The sequence below is a fragment of the Passer montanus genome, unplaced genomic scaffold, assembly GCF_014805655.1.
Source record: "Passer montanus isolate IOZ18808 unplaced genomic scaffold, ASM1480565v1 scaffold32, whole genome shotgun sequence".
Lineage (NCBI taxonomy): Eukaryota > Metazoa > Chordata > Aves > Passeriformes > Passeridae > Passer > Passer montanus.
In genome coordinates, this window is record NW_024367930.1 from 9127645 (window position 1) to 9154057 (window position 26413).

General features: G+C 46.2%; 3 protein-coding genes across 5 annotated transcripts in view; 1 reads left to right on the forward strand and 2 right to left on the reverse strand.

Moving 5' to 3' along the window:
* The first annotated feature begins 1009 nt into the window (after positions 1-1009).
* SLC6A20 (solute carrier family 6 member 20) lies at positions 1010-14159 on the forward strand. Of its 2 annotated transcripts, none has more exons than XM_039715029.1 (11): positions 1010-1211; positions 5285-5425; positions 6428-6519; positions 7224-7451; positions 8369-8479; positions 8851-9092; positions 10068-10230; positions 10542-10746; positions 11500-11659; positions 12490-12655; positions 13560-14159. In XM_039715029.1, exons 1-11 carry the CDS (start codon positions 1091-1093, stop codon positions 13707-13709), a joined length of 1779 nt encoding a protein of 592 aa, XP_039570963.1. In that variant the 5' UTR covers positions 1010-1090; the 3' UTR covers positions 13710-14159. The 2 variants fall into 2 exon arrangements, with proteins under 2 accessions (XP_039570963.1, XP_039570964.1); XM_039715030.1 differs by lacking the exon at positions 1010-1211 and adding an exon at positions 1534-5147.
* A 344-nt stretch (positions 14160-14503) lies between these two features.
* SNRPD1 (small nuclear ribonucleoprotein D1 polypeptide) lies at positions 14504-20246 on the reverse strand. The gene is made up of 3 exons (XM_039715039.1): positions 20092-20246; positions 17388-17579; positions 14504-15173 (listed from the first exon to the last, which is right to left on the reverse strand). The coding sequence occupies exons 1-3, from the start codon at positions 20159-20161 to the stop codon at positions 15097-15099; spliced, it is 339 nt and encodes a 112-aa protein (XP_039570973.1). The 5' UTR covers positions 20162-20246; the 3' UTR covers positions 14504-15096.
* Positions 20247-21360: 1114 nt separating this feature from the next.
* The window catches only part of SACM1L (SAC1 like phosphatidylinositide phosphatase), a 29806-nt gene continuing 24753 nt past the window's right edge, over positions 21361-26413 (reverse strand). For both annotated transcript variants that reach the window (XM_039715116.1, XM_039715118.1), the window contains 7 exons: positions 26171-26309; positions 25872-25941; positions 25709-25781; positions 25166-25259; positions 24989-25081; positions 24156-24213; positions 21361-23468 (listed from right to left, as the gene is read on the reverse strand). In XM_039715116.1, coding sequence (XP_039571050.1) covers positions 23332-23468; positions 24156-24213; positions 24989-25081; positions 25166-25259; positions 25709-25781; positions 25872-25941; positions 26171-26309 — 664 coding nt within the window. In that variant the 3' untranslated portion in view covers positions 21361-23331. The remainder of the gene's footprint in view (positions 23469-24155; positions 24214-24988; positions 25082-25165; positions 25260-25708; positions 25782-25871; positions 25942-26170; positions 26310-26413) is intronic.

The window sequence follows — 26413 nt, forward strand, 5'->3', positions numbered from 1 at the left end:
GTGCCCTGGAAAAAAACCATTTAAACAGAGGAAGGAAGCTGAGTCCCTGGAGTTGCTCAGCTACTTTTTATTGCTGCAGACACTGCTGGCAGCCTCCTTCATGAGAGACCTGTCCAAAGTGGTTGAGCTCAAAGTGTACCTTGGCAGGAGCCCAAACACACAGGGTTCATGTTCAGACATGGCACCTCAGTGTGCCTTCAGATGACCCAAAGGCCCCCTAGATCCTTCTGCCTCCACAATGGTCACAGACACCTTTTTCCACTGGCCTTTGTGTTTGGTCCCTACTGCTTGAAAGTATTTTAAAACAGCAACCCCTCAGAAAAGTGCACCTGCAGCAGTGGGGTTTGAGCATGAAGGTGAGTGAAAAGAGACTGGTTGTTTCACACTGTCACACACATGCAGAGTATGTAGAGGGAAAGCATTATTCCAGGAGGGTCAAACTTGAGTGTTGTCAAGTGTGCACCAGGATGGGGACCTGTGGGGCTGATAGGACTGTTTCAAGGCCACTTTTGGAGCTGGGGAGTCTGCTGGGTTGGTTGTGGTGAGCACCAGGGCACAGTGATAGGATGTCTGAGGATTCTGTTTATTCTTACCCTAAAAGCACTGACAGTCTCTAAATGCAGTCCTAATTGTGTAAGAACCCCTCTTCTGTGCAATGAAATTCAAGCTGGTGCCTCATGCCACTCGGTAGGAAGGGAGTCCTGTGGGGAAGGGGTGTCCCATTTCCAAAACCAAACTGCAGCCCCAATGTTATTTCCTCACAGCTTCAAGTTGGTATGTGAGTCAATAAAAATCCCCAGCTCACATCCTTCCCAGAAATGCCAGTCAAAACCCAAGCAGCTATTCACCCAAAGTACCAATTTTATAGTTCTGTGTGTGTCTATAATCTATTTACCAGCATTCCTATTTCAGTATGTGCCTGTTAATAAGATTAGTAATTAAAAAGCTTGATAGGAATTGGCAAGCGTAGCTCCTCCGCCTTTCCCTCCCCTCCGAGCCGGACTGGCGTGGAGCGTGAGGCACGGTTGGCAGAGTACCTGAGGGAGTGAAGGCAGGAGGCTCTGCAGGAACCTCTGCCTGCAAGAAAGCAATGGAGAAATCCCGACCCTTATGGGACAATCCCCTGCAGTTTGTTTTTGCCTGCATTTCCTATGCTGTGGGGCTGGGAAATGTGTGGAGGTTTCCATACTTATGTCAGATGTACGGAGGAGGTAAGTGTGGTTTACATTTTCTTGCTTCCCTCGAGGAGGAGTGGGGCAAGCTTTAAGTGCAAAAGTATATTGTCTGTGTTCATGCTTTGTCCACCCAGCAAGGTCCAGGGCAGAGAGGAGGTCTGGCTTTTTATTGTTGTGCAATCTGTTTTATTGTGGCTTTATTTTATGTATTTAGCATTTGGCTTTTACCTGACAGCTGCCCAGTATAGTAGCATTTGTTTCCTGTAAGTGCAATGAAACAATGGGAAAGTCCATCTATTGTTGTGCAATCTGTTTTCTTGTGGCTTTATTTTATGTATTCTTTAGCATTTGGCTTTTACCTGACAGCTGCCCAGTATAGTAGCATTTGTTTCCTGTAAGTGCAATGAAACAGTGGGAAAGTCCATGTTTTCTAAGAATACTGAGATAGAGAGGTATAGATCCACATAGTATTCATTTATTATATTTTTGCCCCACTGAATCACTTTGAAGGCGTCAGAAACTGGTTAATGTTCTTGTACATTTGCCTATGGGGACTTAGAAAATATTGAGAAGAGGATGTGATTATACTGATTTAACTTAAAGATCAGCTGTATTATTTCAAGTACCTGTCATTAATACCTTGTCTTTTATACAAAGCCTTACTTTAGGAGATGATAACTTAGCTGCAAATCTGCCTTGATGTTGGCTGAAATGCCTTAATCAACAGGAGTTCCATATCTAAAGCCTCCCAGGAATCTTTGGAAAGAAGGAATAAATTGATTTGTCCTCCAAAAATAAATAAACCAACAAAAAAGACCTCAAAACCCTCTTTGAAAGTTTTTCCTCCTCCTGGGTCCAAACTAAAGGAAGATGATATTTGTGGCATATATGAGCCACAGCTGTTCTTCCTTAGAAATCAAAAGTCAGTTAATTAGATCAATGAAAGACCACTATTAATAATCTCCTCTAGTATACAGCTGCCACAGTTTTGAAGAATCTTTAGAAACAGGCTCTCTATAAGAAAACCAAGATTTTTACTGCTTCATACTTCATCTGTTGATATAGCTGGGGACCTTTCTCAATCTTGCATTAAGGGACATGATGAGCATCTGCCTCATCTGCTTCTGTTCTCCTTCTGCCTTTTCCTCCTTTCAGGAAGAAACACTGAGATGTTAAACAGCTTTTTTCTTTTATGCTTGTTTTGTTGGCTTGTAGCTTACTTCTGAATGCACTTATGGTGGTAGCAGTTGGTTCATGCTGCTGTTTGAAAAGCCATCTCAGTGCTGAGACTGCATCAGAGCTATCCTGTGGGATCAGGTCAGAAAAATCCAGATAATATTGTGGGTGAAGTGTCAGTAGAAGATAGATGCTGCAGTGGCTGAAGCTTTCTTAGACAGTTCAGATAGCAGAAATGATAGATGTGCAATAATTTTGTGTGTATTCCCCTCCACATGCTTTAAGGGTAAAGGCTTCATATCTGACACTGAACTCTAGCACAAAGCTTAAACTGTGTTTCTGTACAGTCAAACTGCACATGATCAGTTCACTAGCAGCCCATCATGGCAGACATCCTGAAGGACACCAAAACTCTGACATTTTGGGGGCTTTGTGTCATTCTTTTAACCAGCCATGTGTATTGTGGTGAAAATTCTCTGAAATGTAACCAAAACTGGAAATTTGGTTAACCTGAATAGAAGCTTAAATAAGCTTCCCTGCTCATTGCAAGGGCTTTGGACTAGATGATCTTTAAAAGGTGCCTTCCAACTCAAACTATTCTATGATACACCCTAGAATTTTCTAAAAAGCTTGTTTTTCCATTATTTTTCTCTTCACCACTTATGGAGTGGTGGAAAGGCAGCTCTTTCCACTGTGAAATTAAAACTCCTGACAGGACGTTTTGCTTTTCTTAATTGTTTTATCCACTGCCCTCTTAAAGAGGATTTTGTGGCTTTCCAGGGGTTCACAAAACCCATGCATACAGAACATGGTTTCAGGAACTCAAAAGCTGGATATGTCAGGCACTGGGATTAATTAGGGGGATGCCAGCTTGTTTGGTGTCTTCCTTGTAGTAAAGCACGGAGCCAGTCCCTGTCCTGCCCAGCAATAGAGCCCTTATCGCGGATGATACTGAGTATTTGTAACCTGAGTGTTTGCAGACTTTGTAACCTGTCATTCTGTTCATCAGCAGTTTCCTTTGTTCTGCTCCTTCTCCTTGCTTTCCTGCTGAGAGCAGGGCCTGAGCAGAGCGGGGCGCATTCAAACCTCGTAGGCGCAGCTCCTGTCCCTCAGCGGCCGGGCCGGGGCTGCAGCGGGGCTGGTGCTCAGCAGCGCTCAGCCCTGCGCCGGGAAGCCCCTGGGCACCAGGCAGAAGCCTGAGCAGGGGCGAGGGTGCCACTGGCCAAGCCCGGTGCCTTGGGCAGAGCCAGGGCACACTCCGCACGTTTTGCCAGCGACAGGGATCTGGCCCGGGGCTGGTTTTTGCAGGCAGCAACGCCCGGAGCCGATGAGCGGGGATTGAGTGGAGCTGACTCACAGCTGCCCAGGAGCGGGTCTGTCGGCTGCCCGGTGTCACTTGAGTGAGACTTTCTGTTCTCCTCTCTGGGAAGAGCAGCACTAGGAGCAAGACCTGCGTGCAAACAGGATGCAGAGCAAGGGGCAGGGGCTTAGCACTGGCACCCCCAGCTGCGGGGGGACACTGGGGTGAAGAACAAGCCTGAAGGCATTTCTCCTCCTTGCCAGTTGGCACGGTCAATGCCAAACACGCGGCCGCGCTGCTGGGAGGGTGGAAAACCTTTGCCAGGGCCTAATGCTGATTCCCCTGCGGTACATGGCAGGGCTCCCTCGGGGGCTGCTGGGGCAGCTCGCACCCCACCGGCACAGGGCGGCTGCGGGAGCTCTTAAACCTCCGACAGCTCCCTTGCGGCATAGGAAGTTATCTAACAGACTAACAAAGGGGTTGTTAATAACAAGAGAGCTGGGAGGTGGGAAATTAATTCCCAGAATAAACCGGATTATTGCTCTGTGTTTATTTCCAGGTCTTTGCCTCAGTCGCTGCATGGAGTTCGTTCCTCCACAGCGCTGCACAGAGCCCATTGCAAGGAATGTTAATGCCACAGATTAAATCCTAAATAAGAGATATTTACGTAAATATTTTGGCTTGCTGTAAAAAGGGAAGCAGGGAAGCCTTCACAAAAATCCAGCTTTTGACTCAGTCAGCAGCTCTTTCTGAAGTGAGCCCCAGGTCAAATACAAGGATTTTATTTTTTTCCAGCAGAAATTTAAGCCAAAGCACATCCTGGTTGCCAGGAGGGAAGGTCCTTTTCCTTTCCTTGCTGTCAACCTTCCATTCCTGCTGTTCTTCTTCTACAGGAGCATCTCTATGTCTCTCCATGTGCAGGAAAGCAGGGAAGAGTGCCCCATGCAGGAGACTCAATGCCTGTGTTCCAGGGTCTGCTCCCAGGCTGGGAGGAAAGGCCCTGGGGGAAAAGCCTTCATTCATTTGTTGGTGTTTGTGGGCTCAGCATGGGAATTTGGGAGCTTTTTAGTTTGGTTTTTTGGTTGTTTGTTTTCTATTTTTAAGCAAGGCCAAACTTTAATATGCAACTCAAAACTCTCTGACACAGATGTTGCTGTTACCTTTTCTTTGAGCACTTTGGCTGTGCAGCAGAACACCCCACACTGAAGTAAATCTTTCCCTCATCCTCTTTGTCTCTTTATTGGTTACAAGGTTTGGCAGGTGGTTGGTTACCCTTTAACAGCCCCAGCCCCCAGCATTGCTCAAACCGCCCGAATGCATCTGGGCAGGGCTGCCACACAGCAGTGCCAACCAACACAGTTTAACAGCAGAAATTCCAGCCCTGCCAAGTTCCTGCGGAAAATTCCCAGAGAGTCAGTGCCCACCAGCCTCTGGGACGCTGCCTGAAACCTCTGTGAGATGTCTTTCAGGATTGGGCCGTGCCATCAGTACTCCAGGTACCTGGACAGGACCAGGACCCAGACCCAGCCAGCCCCTGGGACACTGACAGCATGACTTGAGCACAAACAGGGCCAAGTGGTGTTAATCTTGCTGCTGACCTGCTGAAGGCTGGCTCTTGGGTTTGTTCTCACAGGTGGCTTTCTGATCCCGTACCTCATCATGCTGATTGCCGAGGGGATGCCGCTGCTGTACCTGGAGCTGGCCGTGGGGCAGCGTATGCGGCAGGGCAGCATCGGCGCCTGGAAAATAATAAGTCCCTACCTCTGTGGTGTTGGTATGGTCTCAGTTTCCATCTTTATTTTCCAGCATGCAGGGAACGTAGGTGATTTTAGATTGGAGAGCTTTGTCTTTCAGAAAAGACCCAGGTGGGAGCTCAGGTTTTACTGGGTCTCACCAGGCTGAGCAAAGCCAGACACCTCACGGCATGCTTTTATCCTGTCCCTTGTTGGGCCCCTTGTTGGGCACTGGGGCTGCTGTGTTGGGCCTGGATTCAGAGGTGTGAGTTCCCCTGCTCTCAGGCAGACTGCCAAAATCATGTTGTGGAGGCCAGTGCTAATGCAGCCCTTGGGGCTGCTTACATTGGGCTTTGGCCCCAAGAGCACCTTCCCAAGAAGCTCAACATGAGTGATAAAATGGTGCCTTTATTTCTACTGTTCCAGTCTACCATTTACCAATGTCCACTCTTAGCTACATTTTTATGTTATTAAATTACCCTGAAAACCCAAGATATCATTAATTTGCATAAGCACACTTAAAAAAAAAAATTGTACATTGAATAGTCATTCCTCACGGCCTAGAGTATCAAATCCAGGTCAGGATAGTCCTGGTGGGAGGAGGAGGAGGCAGTGACTACAGTGACAGGGACATGCCCTTGCACATGGCTGTGCAGGGACAAAGCCTCTCCTGTGTCAGCCATGGAGGTGCTGCTCCTGCATCCCACAGATGCTGTGGAGCCCTGGGCATTTTGGGGCATTAAATTACCCTGAAAACCTAAGCTATCATTAATTTGCATAAGCACTTTTTTTTTTTAAATTATACATTGAACATTCATTCCTCACGGCCTAGAGTATCAAATCCAGGTCAGGATAGTCCTGGTGGGAGGAGGAGACAGTGACTACAGAGACAGTGACTACAGTGACACAGGACATGGCTGTGCAGGGACAAAGCCTCTCCTGTGTCAGCCATGGAGGTGCTGCTCCTGCATCCCACAGATGCTGTGGAGCCCTGGGCATTTTGGGGTTTTCTGCTGACCAAGTGTCTCTCTCCATACCCACAGGAGTTGCCAGTGTTGTCGTCTCCTTCTTCCTCTCCATGTACTACAACGTGATAAACGCCTGGGCCTTCTGGTACCTCTTCCACTCCTTCCAGGTCTGTGGGCTCCCAGCGCCCAGCTTGGCCCTGCTGTGGCTGCGGAGGGTCACTGTGGCTTTTCATTGTTGCTGGATGTTGCATGGCTTTGTCAGCTGGGAGTGGGGAGGTGGAGGGGTGTCAAAAGCTTCAGAAACCCTGGGCTTTGCTGGAGGGAAAAGTCAGGCAGTGATGTCCTCCTCCGTGGGTCCTTCCAGAGACATTGGCTGTTGTCTTCTCCTCACCATGTAATTCAGGTCAAGGCCAGGTTTGTGATGCCTTGGTCACATGTGCCTCGGTGCCAGGGTGTCCTGCATCCTGGGATGGGACTCTCTGATGTCAGGAAGGGGTTTGGTCCCACAGCAGAGGCTTGGAGACTGTCATGTCCAGGGGGGAGGGTTAAAGAGGCTCAGTCCTTGGGAAGAGAATCAGTCTGGTCATCCCCAAGGAAGAGGGACAGAGCTGCTCTGTCCTCGGGTAGGGGTTTCAGAAAGGGTCATCCCAGGGGAGCGGATCAGAAAGCATCAGTTCTTCGGGGCCAAGGGAGATTGTGAAAAGAGCTCATCCCCAGGGGAGAGGGTCATCCCCAGCCCCGGCAGCACCATGCAGAGAGAAGCAAGCCCCGGCAGAAAGCCGCCCTTGCCATCGCCCTCCTGTTCCCCAGCGGCACCTCGGCTCTCCCTGCCATGCCGGCAGCCGCACTCACTCCAGGGCCCTTCCCCCAGGACCCCCTGCCATGGGCCACCTGCCCCATCAACAGCAACCGCACGGGCTATGAGGAGGAGTGCGAGAAGACATCCTCCACGCAGTACTTCTGGTACCGCCAGACGCTGAACATCTCGCCGTCGCTGGAGGCCAGCGGCAGCGTGCAGTGGGAGCAGGCGCTGTGCCTGACGCTGGCCTGGCTCGTGGTTTACCTCTGCATCCTCCGCGGCACCGCCTCCACCGGCAAGGTGAGCCCGCCGAGGAATGGCTGCTGCCCCTTGGGGTCACGGCATCCCCCCGCAGCACCGGGCTCTGCCGCCCTGCCGAGTCGCAGCTGAAGCAGGATCAATCAACACGTTGAATGATACTGAAAAAATAATCCAGGGAAGCCCTTTAAATACAGCCAGCTCTCTCTCATGGAGCTGTCAGGCTGCTGGCCGTGAGGAAAGCCGTCTGTCCCAGCAGAGCCGTGTCAGGAGGCCTCTGTTCCTTGGTCTTTGCAAGAAAAACAAGACATCTACTGGACATGTTTTGCTTGCTTTTTATTCACAGCAGAAGTTATGAGGAAGTGGGAGAAAAACCCCAATGTCCTGGCTGAGCCTGTATTAAGCAGCAAGCTGAGGGCTGTAATCCCCAAATCGTCTTAGCCGAATACAGAAAGCCAAGAGACTGTAAACTAGGAATAACCTCTTAAACTTGCTGCAAGTGATTCAATTAAATTTTGATACAATTTGGTTAAATTCAAGTTTGATTTTGACCTTTTATAAGCTCTGCTTGTCTTCCTTGTAGAGCAAACATCATGGTGATGATCATGTGATGATCACCTTTGCCTAATGAGTTTTTGATGGATGGTTGTGAACTGGTGTTATGCCACCAAATGGTGTAGAACCCAGTTTGCAACTGCTGCAAATATTTTAGATTTTTGTTTGATTTCCATTCTAAGAGAAGACACTTGGAGTAGTAGTGCAGGTCTTCAGGATTATTAAAAACTTGTTTCCCTAAAATGTAAATCTAAAATTAGATTTGTCTGATAATATTTCTTTAAAGATTAATACAGGATAACAAACACATTAATGGAAATTATTTATGTAAAGTGAGACTGACATAGCAGATTAGCTTTGTCTTACATATTCTTTAAACCAAGGTCTTTACCTTCTTTCCCCAGGTCGTCTATGTGACAGCCTCTTTGCCATACTGTGTTCTCATCATATACCTCATCAGAGGATTAACACTTCATGGAGCTGTGAATGGGCTCATCTACATGTTCACACCAAAGGTACAGAAAAAACTGTATTGAATTTTTCAGGAAGCATTATCAGTTACTGGGCACATAAGTTTTTAAAAGGTCTTGGTCTTCCTTTTTTTTTATACTGAATTTTTGCTGCAGTAACATAGGTCTGGCAGCTGGAAACCTCAGCTGGGAATGGCTGGAGATGCCATGGTGCCCATAAGCTGCTTGCTTTTTCCTGCAGAAAAAGACCTTCCCATTAGCATAACCTACTGCTTTCAGTCAGAGCAGTAACCCTGCCCAAAAACACCCCTGACCTGTAATGAATGCACAGAGGGCCCATCCCTGCAGGCTGCAAGGGGCAGGGCTGGGCACTTAGAGGAACCTCATGGTCTGGCTCTCTCGTCTGGCCTTTGCAGCTGGAGCAGCTGTCCAACCCCAAGACCTGGATCAGCGCTGCCACGCAGATCTTCTTCTCGCTGGGCCTTGGCTTCGGCAGCCTCATCGCCTTTGCCAGCTACAACGAGCCCTCCAACAACTGCCAGAGACACGCCATCATCGTGTCCCTCATCAACAGCACCACCTCCGTATTTGCCAGCATTGTCACTTTCTCCATCTACGGCTTCAAGGCGACCTTTAACTATGAGAGCTGTATCAACAAGTAAGAGCCCGCTGTTGCACTGGTTTTCCGCTGCTGTTCTGGGGCACATGAAGGGGGAGGTAAATAAATAACACACGCAGCCCTGCCAGCGCTGCCCCAAGAGCAGAGCTGATGCTGTTTCACTGGTTTTCCACTGCACGCTGTTCTGGGGCACATGAAGGGGAAGGTAAATAAATAACACACGCAGCCCTGCCAGCGCTGCCCCAAGAGCAGAGCTGATACTGCTCTAATAAAGCTAAAGGAGCTATTCAAAGCGATGAAGCCTGAGATAAAGGGTCAGAGCTCTTTGCCTTTTCACAGCTGGGTGCTGCTTCCAGGCACAGACCTGGTCAAGAGGGTGAGTTTGCCTGGGCAAGTCACAGAGGCACTTTCCCCTGTGTTCTTGTCATGGCCCATGCTCCAGGGAGTGTGGGAGAGCTTATTAATAAATGCAGTGATGTTCAGATCCTCTTTTTTAAGGCTAAGTCCTTAAGTTCCACGAGTTCAGCTCCCTTGGCTGTGATGCCACGCAAGTGCCCAGCAGCCTGCAGGATTGTGTCCTGTAGCTGCAAGCTTGCGTGCAGTCCCTGGCACAGGGCCCACGGCAGTTACACATCTACTCATATTTTTAGAGCTTTCAATCCATCTGTTGATCAGAGAGGAAACCAAGCTGCTAGTCCTCGCTTGTTGACAAAAGACTTTAAAGTTGGTGGGGTGTGGACGTGAGACCGCAGGGCAAAGGGGAAGAGACGCCAGCCAGCACTGGCCAGCACCCAAGATAGCTGCCTGGGAGCAGCAGTGTGGGCACAGGAGCTGCTCCCTCCAAGGCACAAATGAGCACAAGGTTGCCATATCCTGACACTGTGCTGGAAGTGCTGCTCTCACCCAGGGACACTGAAGCCTTGGGAGCAGCAAAGCATCCCCATGAGGCTGATGGGGAAAAGGGATGAGGTGCCCTGGGCCTGAAAGCCATTAAATTCTTGTAATCCTTCCCAGGGTGATCCTGCTGCTGCTGAATGCTTTTGACCTGGAGGAAGGCTCTTTAACAGCAGACAACCTCAATGAGATGAAAGATTACCTCATGGCCACTCACCCACAGGAATATGCCCAATTAGCACCACAGATTAAAAACTGCAGCTTGGAGGCTGAGCTAGACACGGTGAGTTGCCACTTTGTGGTGTCTCCTTTGCTCCCAGTGACCCCAGCCACTCCATGTGAGCCCAGGAGCTGCCTGGCCAGGGCTGGGGGTCATTTCTACACCTCAGGATGGGACAGGGGCTCGCTTGGGTCATTAGCATCCAGTGTCCATGCAGTTGGGATGAACCAGTGAAGATCTCACCAACCTCTGCTGTGCAAAGCCACACCTCAGGTGTACATTGTCAAGACACAGAGTCACTCTCTTTTGTCTTATGTCCTTTATTGAGCTGAGGAGCTGCCTGCAACTCAGTTTTGTCCCCTTGTCTCCATCAGGCTGTCCAGGGGACGGGACTGGCATTTATAGTCTATTCGGAAGCGATCAAAAACATGGAGGTGCCCCAGCTGTACTCTGTGCTCTACTTCTTCATGCTGCTGATGCTGGGCATCGGCAGCATGCTGGGGAACACGGCTGCCATCCTCACACCGCTGACCGACAGCAGGGTCATTGCCTCCCGCTTTCCCAAGGAGGTGATCTCGGGTAAGCACCTGCCAGGCTGCAGCCAGGCCACACGGCGAGCACGGGGGTGTGTGTGTGCAGCAGCTGTGGTGTCCCCTGCTGTTGAGTGAAGTGCCACTCCACTCTCTGACCTCGGGTGGAGCAGGGAATAGCAAACATGCTGCTGGAAGGGTGTGCCTGCCCTTGTGAAATCCTGCCCATCCTGTGCAGCCCTTTCCCTTGGGAGCTCCCAAAGCACCAGGGCAGTCGTGGCTGTGTATTTCCAGGCTTCCCAACACACCCCAGCTCCTTCAGACTTGTGTCTCCTGACTGGTGAAGCTCAAAGGGAGGGTACAAATGGCAATATAGTTGCAGCAAGTAGCTGTTCAGTCACATCACCAGTATCCCACCTGTGAACCACCTCAGCCGTTGGTCAAAAGAAATATGTGCTCCTGTCTGGGCATGGAAATCAGTTGTCCTACCTTAAAACTTGTTTCAGCTGGATGCCCAGCGGCAGATGCTGCATGCATGTGTGACAAGGCTGTAGCTAAGACTTGACTGTCTTGGCCATGTCTGGGGTGATGTGCTGTGACTGTGCAGGTCTAAGGAGCAGCAGTTTAATGACAGTCACACATGCAAAGGGGCAGGTCTTTTCCACAGGGGAAAAGAAAATCCTTCTCCTCAGAGAGAGCTGCTCAGCAGAAATCCCACCAGCTTGTTAGTCACAAGAAGTGTGACATTTTCCCTACACAAACTTCCAGGTGTAATGGCAGGATCCATGTTTTATCCACACAGGTGTTGTGTGTTTCATGAATTGTATAATTGGCCTGATCTTCACCATGGAGGCTGGAAATTACTGGTTTGACATCTTCAATGACTACGCAGCCACCCTCTCGCTGCTGCTCATCGTGCTGGTGGAAACCATCGCTGTGTGTTACATCTATGGGATAAGGAGGTAAAAGCTGGAGCCCTGCTTCCTTCATAGTGTGACAGCTGGGGGAGCAGCCACGGCCCAGGAATAAAAGTACTGCCTTGGGAAAAATGTTTCTCCTGTGCTGTAGGATCAGCAAGGGCAAGGGTCTCCCCTGCCCTGCAGACCCCCTCTGGGGCCTTGTCGCACATTGTTTGTCTCCCAAGTCAATCCTTGTGGGTAAAAGGGAGCTCTGGAATCTGAAGTTTTGAACAGCAAATGCGTTTGAAAATAGCTGAAATGAAAGGCTTCAGCATTTCTTTGTTAGTCTGCCAGCACAGAGGGTGTCCAGGCACATATGTGGGTATTTCCTCCCTGATGAGTTCAAAGCCTTTGAGTCAGATCCAGGTCTCCTGTGAGATTTTAGGTACCATTCCCAGTGTCAGTGTTCCTCAAAGACAGTCAGGTAACAGCACTGAGAACTCAGCTACATACACCCAGCTGTTTTCTCCACAGTACTTCAGCATCATTCCTTCTCCTGTCAGCTGACACCAGTAACAGCCTGAGCTTATGCTTCAGGCAGGACTCTCTTGCTGTACCTATTTCTAGCTACTCTCTGCAGTTTGGGATTCTCTTGGAAGCCTCACTGTCTTTCTTGATTTCCTCCTCACGGTGACTCTGTGAGCCAGCTTTTCAGACAACAATTCTCTGCTCATTTGTGGACAACTGTACTCCCCTTTCTCATGTGACATACTTCGTTCTGTAGGTGGTTTTTGAAGTAACTCAGAACAAGGTATTCATAGAGTGTCTGTAACCAGTCTCAAAAATACACGTTTGGTTTTCTTCACAAAAATGTTTGGTTTTCTTTTGAACAGATTTGAGAAAGACCTTTACACCATGATGGGAAGCAAGCCAAACTGGTATTGGAAAATTATGTGGGCTTTTGTTAGTCCACTGCTTATTATAAGCCTATTTATTTTTTACCTCACCGACTATATCCTCACAGGAACATTGCAATACCAAGCATGGGACGCCACACAGGTAAGAGTTTTGGGTTTGGGCTTTTTTCTGTTTTAAACCTTCCTTAATTCCTGCCATAATACAAGCTTCTTTCCTAACTACACTGTTCCATGAAATGGCCTTCTGGGAGTGAGGAGCTGGAGTCAGGGCCATCCTTTAATTTTGTGAAAAGGAAAACCAGGGAAAACTTGACTTGGTGGTGATGCAATGATTCTGTAAAATCAACTCATTTCCCTCTATGATTCTTAATCAACGCTTCATAGAATTTCCTTTCATATTGAAGACCCAAATATCATCTTTAAAAACACACTTAAAACCCTCTACTTTTAAAGTGTACTTACTTTGAACAAAATTAGTGGTACTTTAAGCTGCTGGAATAAGTAGTTTTCATCATTTCCATATACATTTTTCTTCATGCCCAGAACACTTTCCAAATACTGGATTGTGCTGTGATCACAGAGCAATTACTAATGGATAAGTAATCACTGGTTTCGTAACATTTTGTGGAAATGTTTCCATCATGCAGGAACAAAGCTCGTAATTGTTTTCATGTCATGGCCAATTTAGGACTCCAGGCAGGCCTGGCCTGTTGACTGGGTGTCAGCATGAGCCCACAGGCTCCAGGAAAGGAACAGAGCCCTGACAGAGGTCAGGGCCCAGCCACCTCATTAAGAAACACAAATCAAGCCAAAATCTGCTCTTTACCAAAACTTGCAGAAGTTTCCCCCACTCCTGTTGTCAGCAGCTCTGTTCTTGTCAGTTTTCAGTGTGTGTGGTTGGGCAGAGAACACCGAGGGCAGCTGTGGGCTGCCACAGACTGGAAATGCTTCTCAGAGGTCCTGCTTAGATCCATACACACAGCTTTGCTCCTGGCCCGACTCTGGGACAGATCTCACAGACCCAACACTGCTTTTCTCCCCTGCAGGGGCAGCTGGTGACCAAGGATTACCCAGGCTATGCCCTGGCCGTGATCGGGCTGCTGGTGGCCTCATCCACCATGTGCATACCCCTGGGAGCACTAATGACTTTTATAAGGAAGAGAATGAAGAGGGAACGAGTTTCAACTGTTGCATGAAAGCTGACAGCTGGATTTGGGAGGACCTTACCCCCGTCACCAGTGACTGGGCACTTCTGGAAGACAGCAGCAACCATTATTTGTAGCAGCTACTTATAGAGTTGAGAATGGTGGGTGCTATATTGACCAAAAAGTGCTCTTGGGAGGTTCCACAATGGTTTGGGGAAAAAAAGCTCTTCTGTAACAAGATGAAGCTTTAAACCCTCTGTAAGAGGTGAGAAGAAGAGCAGCTCACAAAATGCCAGCTAGCACAAATTAACCAGCACATCAGCCCATTACATATTAGGTGATTATTTTCCACTGTTGTAGCACTGCCTGTGTGGAAACATGAATAACCAAGCATGTTCCTGCACCAATTTACCAGCAAATGCCCACAAACCATTCAAGACACTCAAGCATACTCATTGTTTGAAATGACATGTATTTCATAAACAGGTGAAACTCTTGGAAGCCTGGCAGTGAGAATGTGACAATTGCTTTCCTACCTGGGAGTAATCAGCAGGATGGCACTGGGAGAAAATGTGGCCAACACTGCTTCTTTTATACTTGTGTCCAGCAGAGCAGTGAATATATATATTTATATATGTATGTATCTATATATATATGCACACATATGTGTGAGCTGCACAAGTTCTGCCACCTCCAGAAGTAAGCTTCCAATTCCAGCATGCAACTGTGCTGTACTTTGTATTTTCTAGTGATGTACTTTAAGTACACTAGAAGAGATCTGTGATAAAGCTGCTTTACGAGCCCCACCCAAACAACAGTATGCCATACAATTAGCTTTGACAAAGTTCATATCCAGGTATTCTTTAATCATCAGATGTAACAATCCAGCAGTTCCGTGGACCTGGTTAATTTCCCATGTATGTAAATGTTTTATAAAGAAAGCAACATGTTTAAATTGCAAGCTTCATGTAATAAAAACCATTAAAATTATATCTATGAACTTTAGAAAAGGTTGCTCTGAAGAACAGTATTAGAGATGCTCACAGGACAGGGGTTCTTAATACAGTGTCTTAACTATGGAACCATTAGAAGATGGCAAGTGCCTTAGAAAAGAGGGATTAATTAATTTAACACTGTTAAAGCACAACACAAGTCTCTTGTTCTGGGGCACAAAAAGCAAGAGGAATTTACAGCCCCCAGGGGTGGGCAAAATCTCGACAGTGACAACCAAGATCGGGGTAGTCTGCAACAGCCCTAGAAACAGGACACACCTGCCTCCCTCCCCAGGCTTTGCTAACAAAGGAAAGACACCTTTTCACATTTCAGTTTATTAAAAACCGATACCATAAACAAGACCTGTACAAAATAAACCTGAAATTGACTAGAATATGGTAGTTGCCCAGAATTGCCCAGAAAATGCCCAGAATATGATGAGAAGTTATCGTCTTGGGCCTCCTCTTCCTCTTCCACGACCTCGGCCTCTGCCACGGCCTCTTCCACGGCCTCTTCCAGCAACTTGGCAGGTAAAAGAAAAAGAGAAAATAAAATGAGACTGAGGAATACTCTCTTTTTGATTAAAACATTCTGTATTGAGCATAACCACCACACTGCTTCCCTGTGATAAGACATTATGTTAGGTATTAAGGCTGTTAATGGTCAGTAAGTTTCAGGCAACATTTTCATCTTTTGTGTTAGTTCTTCCAGTATCCAACTTCCACATACTATCTGTCCTTGGCTTCACTGCAGAAAACATGGGCATAAAATAGTTGGCTGCTCACAAATGACTGGGTACTCTGACAGGAAACCAGCATTCCTTTCTTTTATATATATATATATATATATACAGTCTAATTTTTTAGAGAGAAATACAAATTTTGACATCCTTGTCTCAGGCACCATGTGGAAGGTCAGCATTTTGAAATGATCCCAGCATCCAACAGCTCCTACTGGTCTCAGTGATGCCTCTGCCAATTGCAGATGTGATTCTAAGGCAAAGGTCTTGACTGTGTGCTCCCAGTTTTAATTACTGCTATTTAATTTTAAAGGGAAGACAGAACATAGGACAGTGCAGGCCACAAGCAACTCCTGAATGTCATATGATCCATAAGGTGACAATGTGCCTTTGCATCTCTCTATCCCAAAGAAATGTGACTCACCAGACTGCAAGGACACTCCGCAAACTTCAGATGATTGCTTCATTTCAAATGTGTTTGTGAGTGCAGGGCTCAAAAAGATACTGAAAACTGTGGAAGCTGGTGGCTCTCTAAGAGACACCTGCTGGCACCCGCACTCAAGGAGCAGGCTGTGACAGTAACTCTGGGATGCAGGTTAGAAATTCCAAGAAGACAGAAGGAGCAGAGACACAGGACAAATCTGACTTAAGCAAGGTGTCACTGTATTGCTGGTAATACAGTGACCCTGTAGAATCCTTGGAAGCATCACCCCAGCTGGAGGATGGCAGCATCAGCAGGTAGCTGTGCTCACCAAGTGCCAGCATGCTTGGACCCAAGGCACGTGTGGCACATATGCCCCAGCCAGTGTCCTCCCCTTTCCTGACATTTGCTAAGGACAGAATCAAAGGTCTTACCCTTCTGAAGGCCAAAGGCATTTATGGATTAAGGCAAAGCACAGCACAGCTTTGGTCTGAGAGTGCTTCTGCACACTGGGGACGCAGGGAGCATCAAATGGAGGTAACTGGAGCTATCAGGGCTGCTTTCCCCAAAGCTGACACCAGGTAGGGATGCTTTCATTCACACCACGACGCGAGGTTCATCAAGAAAGCAATGCAACCACACTCATTTCTCTGTGTGGTCAGATTGTTTTTAATGAACCTGAGAGGAGCAGAGCCCCTCTGGGAGCTTCATCCTTATTCCCTATCAAGGCAGCAGCTGCAGCGCTCACACTCAGCGCTGCACAGCTGAGGTTCTTCACCCATGCAGAACACCCTGCACGCCCACACACTTCAACACTAATTACAGGAGAAACGGTACAACATGACTGTAGAGCACAATTAGCTTTCACTTACAGCTCACTGTTTTTAAAACACACAGATTAACTGCTGGGGAAAATATATACTGCTGCTGATTTCCTGGGATTTACTAGAGACTCATCTTCAGTAGTGTGGATTGAATTTGAGTTACAGTCTGTACTGTCAGGCTTCTAAGAAAAAGGATTTTTATTCAGCAGCACTTTGAAAACATATTTCCAGCGAGAGCAGAAGAGCTGAGACTGGAACACTATTGGGAACCAAAGCTGGAGATACAGCCTCAATTCCCTCAGGTTCTCAGGTCTCTCAAGTCCATAGATACAATTTTTATCCCCCACCAAATTTCAGTGAACCATTTAACACCATTTCAGATACGGTCCTGCACTTGTTATCTGTGTGAAGCTCCCTGTGCAAACTGAGAAAACACAGACACCTGGAGAAGAGGAAATGTAAATCTCTTTGGGTGCCAACTGTAAGACTCAGGTTATTCAAGCTGATAAACATTTACATTTTTAAAAACAGATGCATGAAAAGCCGTAACACAACCTCATGCGAATGAAGCTCTGCAGATGCCAAGGAGGTGGGCAAGGCAGACTGAGCCAGTGCCGTGTCAAACCATCAGTGACAAAGGAATTCCATGCCAAATGCAATGTTGACAAACTCAAATCAGACACCTTCAGACTCACAGCACTAAAATGCACACAAAGGCAGAACAAATACAGACTAGGAAAGCACAAACTCACCTGCTTCTCTTTTCTTGGATTTTACTTTTGGTTCAACATCCACTAGCAAAGTATCCAGAGGCAAACTGTCTGGCAGAATGAAGTAGCGGATGTTGTTCCCTCGAATGCTCAGCGTCTCCAGCTGCACAGGCTCTCTGTTCTTCAGGGTCATTTTCACTGCTTTCAGATGCGTGTTCATACTGACATCCACTCCTGAAACAACACAAGCCTCGTTCAGGGATAAGGTCTCTTCTTGCCTTTTTTAAAGCACACACATGAAATGAGACTTACCCTGTTCATCAACACCTCCTTCTACCACTCATGAATTACTGCAGCCTGTCACAGAATGAAACTACATCTCTTTTCTCTCTTGAATCATGCCAGTTACCATGAGAGGCCTTTAGCTCCTCATGGTTACAAATCTTTATCCAGGTCCTGGCAATAGCTGCTTTGTAAATGGTTAAAATAACTCCTCTGAACAACAATAAACTACTGCTCATTACAGAAGGCTAATACTACTCTTTAGTCCTTTAAAAAGAAGTAAAACAACCCTTGGAGGAGAAAGAATAACCTGGGTAATTTCCTTTTCCTGTAAACCTTAGGCAAATCCAACCACAAAAGCAACATTTATCTTCTGATAAAATACATTCAACACCAGAGTGAATTCTCTGTGAAAGTACATAAAATACCCCACTGCAAGGAACAACAACTGTGGTTACAAACTCTGAGAACAGCCAGTACAGAAGAATTGTATGGAATCAGCACTGTGCACACTATGCTGTGTTATGCATCATTCCAAACTGGAAAAAACATCTCAGCTGGATCCATGTACTGTGTAACAGCCATGAGGAGCAATTAAAAAAACCCAAAGTTTTTATTTTGCATATCCAGAGCTTTAGGTGGGATCTGATCTCCAGCTACGAAGATCAAAATGACAGTGATTTTATTTTTCTGTCCTCTCCCCCTCCCTTTTACAAGGCTTTTACACAGCTCCACCTGACCACTCCCTTGGCTGGTGTGAGGGGCATTACACAAAACCTGCCCCTTCATCCCTGCTCCTGCCCTGGAGCTGGAGGAAGAGGACATTGTGCAATGTTTTTCAGATTCTTGCCAGAAAATGAGAGAGGCTTTGCTCCACAATTAAGCCTGAAAGAGCAGCGGGGTGAGGAGCCCAGCAGGGTTTGCTCCCACCTGGCTGGGTTCAGCAGAGCGTGCTGCAATCGGGCTCCAAGGTGGCTCCCTCAGCTCTTAATCAAAGCTGATGGACCTGGCTGCAAAACAATGCCAGCTCTGACTCTGCCAAAGCCCCACAGACTGCTGCTGGCCAAAACATCATCTCAGCAATCCCCCGGAATAAAATCCAAACTTAACAAGAGGTGTGTATTTTTTTTATCAAGAGTGCCTGGGCAGAAGGGCTTCTGAAAGCCGCCTGCAGGAGAATTCAGGGAGATGCAGCAGCTTCCTCAGCGCAGCCGGGAGGGTTTGCCTCATTAAACACACCGTGCCCCACCTACATCCTACCTGATAGCTCACAGGAACACCCTCAGAGCAACGTCCCTCACTGAGGTTACTAAAGCAAACAAAATGGCTTGCATGTGTTTTGGTATGTGAGGGCCACGTAATGAACCCTGCAGAATTCCCTGCAACCTTCAGCTCAGTGACACAAAGCAGCACCTGCTAATCAGGAACCCCACAAACCCACAGGACAGACCTCTGGCAGCAGCAGGGGAGCAGATTCTCCTGGCCAGGATTCCTCCGTGCCCTGTATCCCACAGCCAGCTCTGCCTTTTCAAACCCACCTCTCACACAATCAAACGCATGCAAATACGCATTTCCATCTAGACTTGCCTTAACAAAAAATCAACAGAAATAATTAACTTTATCTTTTAGTCTACCTGCAGAATTTAACCAATTTAAGACCACATCAGCTGGAAAAGGTTGCCCAGAGAAGCTGTGGATGCCCCATCCCACATGCAAATCTGCCTTTCCATCTAGACTTGCCTTAGCAAAAAATGTGCTCAACAGAAATAATTAACTTTATCTTTTAGTCTACCTGCAGAATTTAACCAATTTAAGACCACATCAGCTGGAAAAGGCTGCCCAGAGAAGCTGTGGATGCCCCATCCCTGGCAGTGTTCCAGGCCAGGCTGGATGGGGCTTTGAGCAACCTGGTCTACTGGAAGGTGTCCCTGCCCATGGCAGGGGGTAGAACTGGATAATCTTTACTGTGTCTTCCAATCCAAACCATTTTGTGACTCTGTGACTGTGCAACTAAAATTGTAAGAGACCACCGAGCCAGGTTTGGAATGCTTCCTTCCAGACAAAGCTGCAGCTGGGCTCAGAGGCTCCCAGTGCTACAGCGAATTCACAGCTCCCAGCAGAACCTTAAAACAAATCTCTGACCACGGATGCACTCACCCACTACTGCACATCAAAGACAATCCGCGACCCACTGAAATTCCCAAGGCTGCCTATGGAGAGCCGGCTGGTCACAGCTCCCCACTGTTCCCGGCAATTCCCGACAATATCCAGACGCTTTTGCAACACCAACACACCTCGCGCTTGCACACAAAGCTATGGATTACAAAGCCCATCTCCCGTATTTCCCTGTGCCGGTCCCCGCAAGAGGGAGCACGGGACAAGAATCTCATTCAATCCGCGACTGCCAGTGGTCCGTCGAAAGGCTCCGGGGAGCATTTTGCTGCATCCTGCCATCCTCCCGTACCTGTGATCGTTCCATGCACCTGCGTCCCATTCTTCAGCTCAATGGTCACAGTCTCATGGCTCAGCTTCATCAGAAACCTGGGAATTAAAGATGCATTTTTAAAAAACCAAACCCGTTGACTTCCACATAAAGCCGTAGGGGTTGGACAGGCAGCACCCCGCGGCTCCGCGTCCCGAGCTCCCAAAGGCGGCGCTCAGGGATTCTGCTGGGATATTCAGGACACACTGCACGTCCTGCCCAGCCACCGGGAGCTGGGACGCTCGACTGACACACTGCCGCATCCAGCATCTACTTCCAGGCGAAACGGCCATTACTGTTCCAAGGAGGAACCATTTTAAAAACCGGTACAATCCCGGGAAGGCAACGCCAACGCACTCCGGGGCTTTCCCTGCACACAGGAGCATGGGGCTTTGCTGAGGGATCCGCGCAGGCCCCGGGGCGGGAGCGCGGCCCGGCCCGGCGGGGTCCCCGCCCGGCCCGGCCCATCCCGGGCCGCTCCCGCCGGGCCCATCCCGGGCCGCTCCCGCTCCTGGCGGGCGGGCGGACCCGCCGGCAGCGCCCGGCCCCGCCCGTGGGGGAGAGGGCGGGAAAAGGTGAGGGGATGGAAAAGAGGGATGGGGGAAAAAGAAGGAGATGGGAATAGAAGTGAAGGGACTTGGTCTACGAAAGACTGGCTTTTTGTAAGGTTTTTCAACTACCAGCATGCCTTCCTTAGTTAAAAATGTATGTTAGGAAAGAAAAAAAGACTACTTTGTTTTAAACCTGCTTTGATCTTTACAAATAGGAAAAAATCCAAGGCCTAGAACCTGTAAAGCACCAATTTATTGTGAAAAATGATACAGCTTCAGGATCCAGGACTGTAATAGCAAGAAATTTCTCTCTGTGCGTCAGTCTCTTCACCTAGTGAGGGTAAAAGGGAAAGGAAGAAAACACCTTGAATTTTCAATTTTCACTTATTGGTATGGCCAGTAAGAGGCTGCCCTTGTGAGGAGAGAGGCAAAGAGCCATCGGCGCTGAGCAGAGGTGACAGTGGGGATGCAGCACTCCAGCCACAGGTGCTCCTGACAGAGAGCCAGCCGTGGCTGAGGAGAGGAACAGCCCAGAGTGCAGAGTGACAGCAGGCACTGCCCGAGATCAGCCCTGTCTGAGGCATGATCCCCACCTGCACCCAGCACACACAGAACTGAAGCAGCCCTCAGGCGTGAAACAGCTCCTAAGGAACATTTGGGGACACTGCTCCAAAGCACAAAATGCACTGCAGACAGCTCATCTAGAAAAGCTGAACATTTTATTGTCATTTAAGAGTAGTACACCATTTGTGATTTTAGAAATACAGACTCTTTGCAAAGCACTGAAACACGGGTGCCTTCCAACTTCTAAAACCTACGTTATTCTACCTCTTACAAACCTTTTATATTAGCAATTCAAGTTTGGTTTTTGCTGCAACAAGTTCTTCACCAAAGGTGCAGCAACTTAGTTCCAGACTGCAAGACAACTGAGCCAAGTTTCAAACTCCACCTGCCAGTGAGCCACCAGAACCACTGCTTTCAAATATTGAGTCTATGATGTTCTTGTACTTTGTGCCCATGAGGGAGTTCATCTTTGAAAATTTTAAGTTAGGAGGATTTTCCAGTTAGCCACCAACTGGTATTTTTCCATTACAGCATCTAGAAGCAAATGGATGCCTTGCAAGTACTAGTGCTCATGAATAGGTCATGTTTACACAAAACCCAGAGAGGCCTCCAGAAACATTCAAGGTTAAAATGAACAGTTGCAAAAGGAAAAAAAAAAAAACAACAAAAAAGGAAGAATCTGTACATATTTTCAGTCATAACACAAGGGAACACTGGAGTATCAGTGTTTTGTGTTCTAGCTTCAACAGTGACACCTGTGCTAGCCCTAGTAGTATTCTACATGTTTGTCCCTTCCCCCCCACTTAAATTTTATACTCGCAATCTGAATATACAGCTGTACTTACAGGAAATATTAAACAATGCACAGCGCCTCAAGCAAGTTCCATGTCTGGTTTTGAACAAACCTTATAAAACAAGTGACAAAATAGATTAAAATTGGTCCTTATTTTTATACAGCTTGGAAGCACTAAATTTAAAGACACACATTAACCAGCACAAATTAGTCTGCAGTTTTTTTTTCTCCTTTTTTTTCTTAAAAGAGTGTGTTACAGTATCATGCATGAAAAGCAAGCTGCTGCTCCCAAGTAGAAACACTGAGTTTACACTTACTGCTTTCTTCTCAGGCTGTTATTCCCTCTTTCATAAATTATTTCAACATAACCAAGGATAGAAGCAGCTGACTAGCAAAACAATATGAAGTTGATCTTTTAGGTTGTGACCCATTCTTAAAGTAATGGAGTACTTTGGAACTTTAGCATAAGGAAGGTTGAATAAACACTGCAAAGGACTTTTACATTCTTTGATTTTGTTTACATCTTCAGAAAGAAAATTCTACATTTTAACTCGCTAACTACTGGATTTTCATATGGAGACTGTAGTATTGAAACAGTGCAAGACATTTGCAACTTCAGGAACATCCAATTACACTGCCCTTTCACCCAAACAATGATTAGCAGAATATTGCATCAGTTCTAGATAAACAAGACAGGACAAAAACCTCATTTTAGAATAGCATTAGGATTCAAAAATCTTTCATATTTAGTGAAAAGAATCCACACACAAATATGCACGAAGGACTCCTTAACACAGACTTTATCACAACAAACATTATCCAGCTGTAAGTCTGGACCAAGACTTTTTATTGGTAAGAAGCCATATTTGTTCAGAGATGCCTATCAGATGTTCCATTAATAATGCTTCAACATTTGGGTACTTTGAGACACGAACAGCGTCAAAGCTCTCTCCTGTCAAGGCCAAAAAACCAGCTGGAACAACCCAGGTGGAGCATGAGCTTAAGCAGTTCACTTAAGTTCCAAAACATTCCAGACACCAAAAAGCTGGCTTTTGTCTTTGCATTACCCCAGTAAGGGTGGAGCCCTGTCCACTAATGCAATATTCCAAAGACCATTGCAACTAAGACTGTCAAGTCAGGTCTCAGTTGAAAGCTACCACCACCACAGGACACTGTTTCCTTACCCCTGACCCCCCCCACTGCCAAGGAACAATGTTCATAAGAGCATTTTTTGGTGTGGAAAGCAGGTCAGTAGAGACTCCAAGTGTGGCTTGAAGAATCCTCAGTACCAAGCCGCTTTCCACACACACAAATTCAGTCCATCTTCTCCTTCTGGACCAGCTTGGGTGCATCTACGAAATCTTTGCCGTTGTAAAGGATGATAGCAAAAGTTCCAAAGCTGGCACTTCCCCAGAAAAGCACATAGGCCAGTGTCTCAGTCCATGTATCACCTGAGAAGAGTCAGATAGAAGTTTTAGCTCATTATCTCCAATTAGCAGAGAGTTTTACTTTAGGAAAAATGCAAATATTTCAAGCTCTCCCTCAGAGATTTGTTGTCAAATGAAATCAGAAGTCTTTCACAGATCTTTTTCTGTTTCCTTACCTTGGAATATTTGCATTTGCTACACAGTTCTTGGAATACATTGAATAGAGATCTATGGAAGTCAGTCAAGAACTCTACTGGAAACAATGTTCGAAAATTCAAGGCAAAAGCAGAAGGCAAAAACCTTCACCACTCCCAGCACAGATTTAGATTAAAGGGAAATCCATCACAACCAGGCTTATGCCTGTATCTGACAGCTCTGAATTGTCTTTCTGCCCAAATTAGACAGATATTCCTCTGGGGCTTCATCCAGCCTACAATAAAGCTACAGGTCTACCAAGGTGCATCTAAATTTGCAGATAATTAACTGTCCCTTAATTGACTTCTACATGAGTTTTCATATTATTTTCAATAGCATCTCAGTTTCTTCCACACTAATGATACAGTGCTAGGCTTCAATCTCCAGAGCCATGTTCAAGCACCTTTTAGAATGGCTGAGAAGCAATTCTACACTGAACAGTTACTGGTAACCATTTGCACAAAGTTCACAGAGAAATAAGCCAGTTTTATAAAATTAAACTCAATAGTGACTTACCAGCCATTAGCAAACAAATAATGCACATGGAGAAAGCAACCACCATAATAATAGGCAACTGAGGAAAGAGAAACAGAATAATCACTTGATACAGCAGTACATATGTTCCTTAATTTCCTTTAAGATGGGTTGTACTGTAAAGCTGTTTACTTGCTTTGCCTCTCAATTCACCTGCATTCAGGTACAAATAAAAGTCTGGATAGTTCCAAAATCTGGAAGACTGTATTCAATAATTATGTTTAGAATTGAAATACACTTCCTGTGCATTTCTCAATTCGCCTGCATTCAGGTACAAATAAAGTCTGGATAGTTCCAAAAATGGAAGACTTTATTCAATAATTATGTTTAGAATTGAAATACACTTCCTGTGCATTAAAAGAGAGGTTGAGATTTGTTTTGTTTAAAAACCAAATAGATACACCAGTTAAACCCATTATGTTCCCAAATCCCATTTCAAAATGAAAGGGAAGGGTGAAAAAAGTGTAAGGAGTGGGGGTTTTGTGTTACAATCTATGCTTCTGCATGAAGTGTGAGAAAAGAAGATTCTTCTGCAGAATGAAACAGTCATTGATAGTGACTAGTAGGATTATCCCCCTTCCACCTGGTGAAGCATATTTGAAAAAAAGCAAGCAGCAGTTTTTCCAATACCTCAAGGACACTCCATTTTCTGTCAAGAGAAGAGCCTGGGTTTAATCCTATAAGCAGGTATCATAGAATCATTACCAGATTACAGGGATGCTTTATGACTAACAGACAAGTCCTACTCAGGCATAATGACGCCAGTGACTGAATTGTTGTGTTTCTCTTATTACAAATAAAGTCTCCATACTCACAGCTAAGAACTTCCAATCTTTCTTGACATGTAAAGGACTAGCAGGTTCTACTTCATCCACTGAGTAATTTCCAAGAAAAAGATCAATTGCATCCTGGAAGACAAAGGGAGGGCAAGAGTTAGAATGCACAACAATGTTAATCAAATACACTTCCCCGTGGTTAAAAGCTTTACTTACTTGTCTAAATCCATCAGAAAAGTTGTTTTTGTAGTAACGTATTAATGAGTTCCAGCCATCCATTATTAAGCCCCACTGAGTTCTCTTCCCAGTTCTGCAAAAAGAAATTGTGAAAAAATATTTAAAATAGATGTATAAATTCAGGACTATAATTTCAGATTTACATGCTGTCATTATCTGGATGTGTACTACATTAAATGAACACCTGCACAGGAATACATTTATCTAGTGCTGCCTCTGCATTATTACCACACATACTTGTAACGAAATTGTCAAATAAAATGACACTTTCCATCAGATAATATAAAAGTGCACCATCATGGCACACTGCCTTGGTTTTCATTTCCAGATAGCCTTTACTTTCATATAAACACAGCAAGGAATCTGGAGACTTTAGTCTGACTTTTTACCAACTGAACCATTGCAAAAAACTCACTTATAGCCTAAGCCCCAGATTAATAACCTTCTCAGATATGAGGACTTGAAGAAAATCCCAAACATGCTCACAAACCCAGAAGGCCCTTACAGGAAAGGCTGACTTGCCTTGTGTAATCGGTCTTTAAGGCACCAGTTCCAGCATATTGTTTGGCACAAGCATTAGCATTATCAGCCCATGCTGTGAATAGGAAAACAAGAAGAAATATTAAGGAAGTTATATACTCTCTGCAGAGAAAAAGTCATTGTTTGGACTCTATAAACAGCCTACCATTTTTGTAGATTTTCTCAAAGTCTGCCTGCTCTTCAATTCTCTGTCCCACATGCAGAACACCAAGTCTCTGGAATAAAAAGCACACTGAGGCTTACTAGGAGTTTGATAGAAAAAAATAGGATTTGCTTTCACAAAAACCTGTATTTATCAAACTTAAGCCTAGTCAATGCAGCTCAGGTAAGTAGTACAGTAACCCCAGTATGCAAGCTCTTACTGGAGCATTCAAGTTACATTTCCATTCCAAATGGAAAGCCTCTCTCCTGTTCCAGCTTCTCAAAGAAGAGTAAAACATTTACCTGAAGCTGGGCCTGGAGAGACCTGCGTGCCAACAAGCTCTGGATGACGTTAGTCCGATCCAGGCAGTCCATGCAGTTACTGCGGAATGTTCCCTCCTGCTGAGTCACAGTTTTACCCTCCGAGTCAACTAGAAAGTAACTAGCACACACAATACACACATTTAGAGATAGCAGTCCATATAAACCACATGTTTTCACTAGTAAATATCCTAGCAACCCAACCACAATTGTCCTGAGCATTTG